Source organism: Rhincodon typus, chromosome 3, assembly GCF_021869965.1.
Source record: "Rhincodon typus isolate 14 chromosome 3, sRhiTyp1.1, whole genome shotgun sequence".
NCBI lineage: Eukaryota > Metazoa > Chordata > Chondrichthyes > Orectolobiformes > Rhincodontidae > Rhincodon > Rhincodon typus.
Window position 1 is genome coordinate 95,716,697 of NC_063334.1, and position 9,286 is coordinate 95,725,982.

At 39.1% G+C, this 9,286-nt stretch overlaps 1 protein-coding gene across 1 annotated transcript; it reads left to right on the plus strand.

Annotated features, from left to right (window-relative positions):
• The first annotated feature begins 573 nt into the window (after window positions 1-573).
• tmem174 (transmembrane protein 174) lies at window positions 574-8,995 on the plus strand. Its single transcript, XM_020522669.2, has 2 exons — window positions 574-1,217; window positions 8,806-8,995. Exons 1-2 carry the CDS (start codon window positions 574-576, stop codon window positions 8,927-8,929), a joined length of 768 nt encoding a protein of 255 aa, XP_020378258.2. The 3' UTR covers window positions 8,930-8,995.
• The last annotated feature ends 291 nt before the right edge of the window (window positions 8,996-9,286 follow it).

The window sequence follows — 9,286 nt, forward strand, 5'->3', positions numbered from 1 at the left end:
TGACAGTTACATGTATAACATTCTCACAGGACCCCTTTCTGCATTAGTTAATAGTGGCCATTATTTCACAATCAATGTCAACTTAAAGTAACTATTGAGGAAAAAATGTTTACCAGTCATGTCTGTGGGAGGATAATAGCTGACTCCAATTGCTGTTCCAAGTGTCTATGAAAGTTTTGATGTGTAACTTGACTATAAGACCAGCAAAGTAATAGAAGATTGAAATAGGATTCTTTAAAGTTCAGGGGAATCTATTGTGGAAATAAATGCTGTTGTGTGTGTTGTGATCAGGAAGTTTTCCCAACAGGTATACCAAGTGAAAGGCTATGCCAAGGTAGGTCTTTTAGATTTAATGCCTCATTACATGCTTTAGTCATCAGAATAGAAAATGCAAAGACAACACAATCCAGTTCTGCAACTTCCAAGAATTTTAAATATTCTGACATCAATTATTAACTTGTACCTAAGTGCTTTTATTGTAACTAGACTGAACTTTAAACACTATATACTACTCCAACAGACATAGCAATCCCCTTTACTTGCATGGGACTATCATACAGCACTGACTGTGCAATGCAAATGGAGCAACGGAGCAGCAATGTGGAAGATTTCCCTGTTAATGTATTTTCCGTGACTCCCTGTCAACCTAGAACCCCTGGAGTCCAGGTGTCAGATGGTGATAAGGCTGGGGCCACATTGCTATTCTCAGGTGTCTTTTTGGTTCTAGTGGGCATAACTTTCACAATAATGGGCTGGATTAAATACTATGGCACCAGTGATTTAGAATGGACACAGTTACTAGGACCGATTCTACTTTCTGTGGGAGTCACTTTTGTTCTGATTGCTGTTTGTAAGTTCCGAATGTTAACTTGCAAAACTTGCAAGCAAATTAATGAGAGTGCATTGGAGACTGAGCAAACGCCCTGTGGACAATCATTTGTTTTTACAGGAATTAATCAACCTATAACTTTCCATGGAGCTACTGTTGTACAGTATATTCCTCCTCCATATGCATCTCCTGCCCAAGATGGCATTACCATGAACACAACCCGCTTGCAATCGCTGAACAACGCTCAGAACACTAATCTAGCTGATGGCACTACAGGGACAACCCCATGCCCTCCACAGTACTATACCATCTACCCTCTGGATAGCACAGCTTTTGCAGGAGATGATAATTGCCCTCCTTACCAAGGACCAGAGAACGAAATAATCAGGTATGTTCTATATACCATTACTTATGTTTTAGCTCCCTATAGAAGACAAATTTAATGAACTCATGCCGCAGGAGAATCAACGTGGCACACAGAGAAAAATTGTTTCCAAGCTCCTTTTAAACAGCTTAGATTAGTTGAATCCCTTTTTAATATACAGTATGTAGTGCTTTATGTCAATTGGTTATGTGTGGTGCTTTATTTCTGAACACAGGACTATTTTCTGAGACTTACATACCGCACAAGCTACATCAGTCCAAAAACCTTGGTTATAGAAATATAATAAAAGCAATTCTATTTTTATTGTGTCACCAGAAATCTTTGGATCTGTAACAGATATTATTAAGGACCTCTACTAAGTTACCAGTGGAGAATTTATAAAGGCTTTTATTACATTAAACATTCCAATGCATTTATCCACCTAATTCTTGTACCAATTAGCCTGTAGATATTACACCTCGTAGAGGTGCTGGCGTTGGACTGAGATGGACAAGGTCAGAAATCATTCAACATCAGCTTATAGTCCAACAGGTTTATTTGAAAACACATGCTTTCAGAGCCTCACTCCTTCTTCAGGTGTTAGTGAGAGACGTAGTATCAGACAAAGAATTTATAAGTAAAAGATCAAAGGGTCACACCCCTGATGAGGAGATATTAGACAAACCTAAGATGCTATTAAATCTTTAATCACTTGGAAGGTTTTAATTGATTAATATGTATATGTAAATCACTGAATTCCTTTCAAGTCACTGCTCTGAAAGACCAAAACGTTTTATCAGTGTAAAGAAGAGGTGATGTTTTAGGTCAGACAATGCATGTTAGGTGTGAGGCCTTGTTAAGAATCTGTTTGTGTTCTGGTTTGAAGTCAGACTGGTTTTATTTCTAAAGTAGGAATTTATAAAACGCCAAATTGACTGACTATCTATAAATTGTGTGCTTTTTGAACAAATAGAATGTATCTACAAATACAAATTCACTCCATAGATTCACGTGTGTGTGTGTGTGTATGTGTGTGTGTCCATCTGTATGTGTGAGGGAGAGAGGGAGAATGTGTGTGTGTGTGTGGGAGAGAGCTTGTGTGCATGTACGATAACGGATGAATGGACACCGTGTAACAATCACCAGACAGGAACGTTCCCTCCCAGTGGGGCAACACTTCAGCGGTCAAGGACATTCAGCCTCAGATCTTCAGGTAAACGTCCTCCAAGCTACACTTTAGGATACACAACAACATAGAGACATCCAACAGATGCTGATAGCCAAGTTCTGTGCCCATGAGGACGGCCTCAACCAGGATCTTGGGTTCATGTTGTACTGCAGGTGCCACATATTCACACACACACTCACACACAGGCATACATACACACACACATACACACACACACACACACACACACACACACACACACACAGGCATACGTACACACACACACACACACACACACACACACACACACACACACACACTCATACACAGGCATACATACACACACATTCTCTCCCACACACACACAGATACACACTCTCTCTCTCTCACACACACAAACACACACACACACATGAATCTATGGGCTGAATGTGTATTTGCAGATACATTGTATTTTGTTCAAAAAGCACACAATTTATAGATAGTCAGTCAATTTGGCGTTTTATAAATTCTTACTTTGGAAATAAAACCAGTCTGACTTCAAACCAGAACACAAACAGATTCTTAACAAGGCCTCACACCGAACATGCATTGTCTGACCTAAAATGTCACCTCTTCTTTACACTGATAAAACCTTTGGTCCTCTCAGAGCAGTGACTTGAAAGGAATTTGGGGATTTACATGTACATATTAATCAATTAAAACCTTCTAACCGATTAAAGATTTAACGGCATCTTAGGTTTGTTTAATATATCCTCATCAGGGGTGTGACCCTTTGACCTTTTACTTACAAACTGTGTGTCCTCTCTCACTAATGAAGAAGGAGTGAGGCTTCGAAAGCTTGTGTTTTCAAATAAATCCATTGGACTATAACCTGGTGTTGTGTGATTTCTGACGTTGTAGACATTGAGCTGGGTAGACAAGGAAGAATGAAAAGTGTATTTATCTACATTATCCACCACACAATATGATGATTGCTGATAATCCAACTCAGTAACCTGTTCCTGACTTTTCCCCATACCCCTTGATTCCTAAGGACTATATCTAACTTTTTCTGGAAAGCATTAAATGTTTTGGCCTTGACCATTATTTTGTGGCAGAGAATTCCATAAGCTGGGTGAATTACTTGGGGTTGCATTCTCTGGATTAAAAAATTCTTCTAAATGGCCTACACCACGTCTGTAGGCTATGACCCCTGGTTTCATTAGGAACATCCCACCCACGTTTACCCTGCCTAGTTCTGTTAGAATTTTATAGGTTTCTATGATTTCATTCCTCTCCCTTCTAAAATCTACTATCCTTACCGATCCAGTTTCTCTTCAGATGCCAGTCCTGCCACTCCAGGATGGTCACCTTTGAGGTTAATATTGAAAATCCATGCATTTAACATTATATTGAAGAAGGCAAATAGAGATTAATAATCACAACATTTTACCTAAATATAAATATTTGACAGTTTATTCCCAGACCAATCAATCAATAGGCTTTTAGGGAAAAAAAATACCCAGCATTTCTACCATGGTGTGAGACATTTCTAAAGTCGAAAATAAGTTTTAAGCAAAACAAATTCAAATGTTAATCTATCAAAAGAAAACATGTCTTAAAATCTATTCATTGATTTTTATGTATTGTAAATACATTAACTATTAATGTTTTTATTTGCCCATTTCAAAGTTTTTGATTGTGTTTGTGATATTTCACCCGAGCAAGAACTTAGTAAACTGAAGGCGGGCTCTAACCTAATCTGCTGACAAAGGAAATTACTTATTTCCTCTGTTCCCTAATGTGACGTTCTTAAACTTGAGAATAAAGCTATTATGTCTGGACTCTCAAAGAAGAACATTTTATATAAATCATCATCTTAAAATTAGTCTCTAGTAATATTAATCACAATTCTGTGGGAGACTCAAACTGTTCATGGATTAGGAACCCACGGCCTGGATTAATAATCATGAGAGCATGAGTTCAAAGCTCACAATGAGAAAACTGGAAGTAACAAGCTGCCATCAGTAAAAAATATGTGGATGTATTTATGAAATTGCTGGGAAAGCCCGAATGGTTCACTACAGTCCTTTGTAAAAAGAAATCTTCTATCCTTACCTGGTCTAATTTAAAGGTGACTCCAGTCTGGTATGAGGAATTATTGAGGGTGGTTGATGTATACTTCAGTGTTAGGAGAAATTTCACAATTCAACATTTAATCAGGGGAAAACAGTGGTCTGGGGAAAGCATATATTTGTTCTTAGACAAATTTTGCACATATGACGGCTGAAGTTAGAATTAGTTTGCAACAAAATCATGGTCAGAATTTCAGATGAGGCCTTATCAGATATTTTACAAGATGGAGAGGATTTGATGCTAGAAAAACAAGTGCAGATTGCTGAGCAAACTGAACTTGAAATAGTAGAATTCAGTGTTCATTCAAGGAGAAAATGATATACCGTGGAAGAAATTACGTGAAGTGATTCAGCATTTAGGTTCCAAAGGAGAAAACCCATGCAAAGGATAGGCCATCAAAATGGAGAAAAGTGCACCAATCACCAAGTGGGATAATGCGAAATCAATCCATTTGTGTTCACTGAGGGAAGGGCCACACCCTAACACTTGGTTATATTTTAAAAAAAAAACACATTGCATGCTCAGACAAGGAATAATTTCACCAGTTACTGCATAGTACTGACAAGTTGGTGTTCAAGAATGGCTACAGTCTCAAAACCTAATGGTTCCATGAGAATTTATGTGAATGTAACATATGTGAGTAAAACACTGGGACGAGAAATTCACCAAACTGCTTCAGTGAATGAAAATCTAGCGAATCTAGCTAAGAGTACTCTATTCACCAAACTGGATGCATACAGTGGATTCTGTCAATTACCTTGAATGAAGACTCCAGAAAGCTGACTACATTTATTACACCGTTTGTGGACTATTGGAAAAGCATCCACACCAGAAATGTCTCAAAAGGTAATGTCACACGAACATTGTAACAATCCATGAAGTTATGAAAAAGGAAATTAACCAAAGACTTGGAGGTGCTTCAGAATGCAGGTTTAAAATTGGAAGTGGGCATATGCAAATGAAGAATTACATTTCTTGGGTGCCTAATCTAGGCTACAAGACTCAGTAGATTCCACAAAACCAAAGTTATTAGAGAACCAAGAACATTGTCAAGCTTCAAAGGTTCCTTGGAATGGTAAATCATATGGGAATGTTTTGCCAAGCAAAAGTTGAAGTTAATGAACCTTTAAGATAGCTGTTATGCCTGGATCAAAATAATGTTGGAATATTAACCAGGAAATAGTGCTTGACAAAATCAAACAACTCCTGATCTCATCAAAATTTTAGCACACTGTGGCTGATGCATCTTCAACAGTATTGGGGGCAACACTGTTGAGGTGCAGAAAATGGAAAGAGTGGGCCAGTCATCTAAGCCCTTAAATCACATACTGAGATGGAAAAATGGGCTAGTACAATTAGTAACAATGTGGACATGTGAACATTTTTCAGCCAATCCACTTACAATAAAACTCCACACCTTGGGAGCGCAAAGGTAACTATTTTTGTAATGCTGCAGCAAAGACATTGTGCGGTCAGGGACATTTACCCAGAATACATTGATACAATTGAACAAGAAAACATGGACTGGACCAGGTTGCTCCTGCTGGCTGTTCATTTGTGTTCTCAGTGCTCACTCACTTTGGACCTACCTGGATATTCACAACAGACCTGCCTGCCTTGTCTTGCCTTTTGCACCTTGGCCCTCAGTTCACTGACATTGACATGCCATTTAGCAGGAATACAAAACTGAGAAACTTGTCATGTTTGTCAGCAGTTCTCAATCAAGTTAAGGGAGATAGTCTTTGATCAGGGAACTAGCACAATAAGACAGGGACAGCCTCCAATATCAGACCAGAGGCTTGGACACGGTCGGTCAGTTACTCAGGGTGGTCACTGTCTGGATCCTCTCCTCATAAAGGGTAAGGAGCTAATGCCATCTCTTGACGTTTCTGCCCTGTTGTGTGCTGTTTCCCTCCTGAATGAGAGACAGTCAGATATTACAGGGGATGGAAGTGAGTGTCACAGCTATTATTCTCAGTGCCGTTGGAGATATGTGCTGCTCAGATGGGAAGGCAGTGTATTAGGCATACAGGATTAGTGGTGTCAGGAGTGAGGGAGAACTTTGCATGCTGTGATGAGAGTGATAGAGCAAGAGTCTTGGTGTGAGGTGGCTCCAGTAGCAGAAATAGAGTGTGAGGTATCAGAGAGAAGGTGGTGGCATTCAAACTGGCAGAATGGAGAATGTTATTGACCTACTTCCTAGGGTGCTGGGCATTCCTCCAGATGGCTGAGATTGCACTAACCTAGGTGGCAGCCTCAGACCAGGTTGGCATTGTTCGCTATTGTGGCCTCCTCTTGAGGTCCAGGGGAAGAGGATACACCATCTGTCAACCAGGACCTTCAGGTTCCTGCAGGCAAAACGGGATTCCAATTTTCCCTTATCTGTCACATCCGCGCAAATGTCAGGAACAGCGGCTGGCTGATGGTGCAATGCAGTTGCACAGCAGCCTTTTAAAGATGTTGATGGCAGCGGGAATACTGGTCCATTCTGGGATATCCTGGCAGTGGTGATTGGTATAATCTGACTAGAATCAGATGAGAGAGGAAAGGCAGGTAGTTGATGAGGCCAGTTTAGTAAGACATGGTCAGAAAATTCACTGGACCTTGCAGTAAGAAACCCACCAAAAACCTTGATGAAGTTGACACTCAGCCAAAACAAAATAAGATCTAGCCCAGTGTCTCAAACAATAGTCTGCAGTTTGTAAATGAACCATCCACGTGATTTGCACATGGATCTAATTTTTATAATTCCACATGTTTGCTCCACCATCCCCAAATGAATGCTGAAACTGAGTGAGTAGTCTAAATCATCAAGAGAGTATTGAAGATAAACAAGGATTAAATCTTGCACCATTTAGCTGCAGATCATCATCACTACAAATGAAATATCACCATCAGAGTCATTGATGGGTAGGAGACTGAGAACATAACTTCAATCATTGTATCAGAAGCTATAGCCTACCATCACTGAGAATGACTGCAACAGACTAAAGCAGTGTGAAGAAGAACGAAGATATGTCCAGCCTAGAAAAGGTACAGATTGCAAGAGTCACCAGAGTGACAACCCAGGCATAGGGTATGGATAAGAAGTCCACAGTGTTAAGGAATTATTATAGAAAAAAAATACAGCAGCCAATATCATATAAGGAAACTGACTGAGGGATAATAAGGTGAAATCAGAACATATTTTTGAACGTATAATGGAACAAGAAAACAGTAGAAGTCTCCTTATCTGAGGTTGAAATGGAACAAGAAAGCTTTGCAAACAAGCAGTGGAGGAACATCCAAATGAAAATATGAGGAGTGCAGGGCATCCAAAACCTCAGAATTAAGACCATAACTTCAGGGAGATTGGTCAAAAAACCATAAAGACTAACATTATGAAGTCTGAGACTTTGAGGGGGTGGGGCGGTGGAAGATATTCATAAGGGGGATGAATAGATTTGACAGTGGGGAAGAGATGTAGCATAATGAGACATCAGCAGAATGTATAATGATGAAACTGAATGAGAGTCTAGAGAGAGTGTACTTATGTACTAAGCTGTAAGTAAAGTGTTCATACAGAAAGAACCTTGGGCTGAAGAAACAGTTCTTTGGACACTAATTAGAGTTAGAAATCATCCACACAACAAAACAGTAACATGCATCAGAATGGTTGCAGCATGCAGAGAAGTTTTTCCCAGACCAGCATTTTCCTTAGTAACTGCCAAGAATCCACTAATATGCCCAATGGAGACAGATCAAGGAGCCTGCCAGTTGATGGAAGGTGAATACCACAGGGTACTAGAGCAATGGAGCTAGCAGGATACATGTCTTCAAGAAGCAGGAGTAGGTGTGATTCTATGTTGGATGTGAGGGGTGCCTTATAAAAATAATTCATCTATTTCATACATGAAGGCCACTCAGTTACAGTTCTCATAAAATATAGGACAAAATCTTGGGACTGGATTTTATTGGCATCGTATTCCGATTCCCCTAACCCCTCTCCCTAGCCAAAACAAACTCCATGAATTACAATCCTCCAAAGTACCAGCTTACAGTTTAACAAAAATGGAATATAATTTATTCGCAGTAATTCAATGGTCCTGATGCAGACCAAAAATCATAGTTTTATAAATTAGAATATTCTCTGATTTATCATGAACAAAAACTCAGAATCTATGCTATTATTCATCATTGTTGTGCTTCTGACTGCAATAATTTTTCAATGTCTAAGGTTCATAATTCAGTTGAATCTTTACTGAGAAATTAGTATAAATTGAAACCTTATAATTATTTGAGTATTTTTATGCTAATTCATGCAATATTGGTAAAATATCTCCACAGGTCTGAGGAAAGCCAAGATGAATCAGAAGCCATGTTAACTGTTGATGAAGTGCCTGATAGCATTCCGCCACCTTCATATGATGAAATCTTCCCGGTAGTGAGTGAGGATACTGTAGAACGTTAACTCTGCTGAGTTTGTCAAGCTACATGACTGAAACATGATCATGATTAATGTTCAACTTAATCCCAACTTAATCCCCATCCAGCTTTCCGTTCCATATTATTGAGTGGATTATGATATTGCTAACTGTAAGCATACAAACAGAAATGAGCCATTATAGCATATAATATGGAATAGTGGATACTATCCTCATCAGCTATAATCTTATTATGGAACTTTTCATTTCACAAGTAACTCGGCTATACATTCTAGAAAATACAGATCCTAATGCCGGATGTGCACCACTTCATTTCCATGAATTCTGAAGCTATGTGAACTCCTTTGGTTGAGTGAAAGAAAAGTCAGAACTGAGCTATAATA

Excerpts from the sequence above, each read along its gene's own strand:
- tmem174 (XM_020522669.2), top strand. The coding sequence starts at position 574 with ATGCAAATGGAGCAACGGAGCAGCAATGTGGAAGATTTCCCTGTTAAT. Across the intron at positions 1,218-8,805 it reads CCAGAGAACGAAATAATCAG|GTCTGAGGAAAGCCAAGATG; the intron begins GTATGTTCTATA and ends ATATCTCCACAG.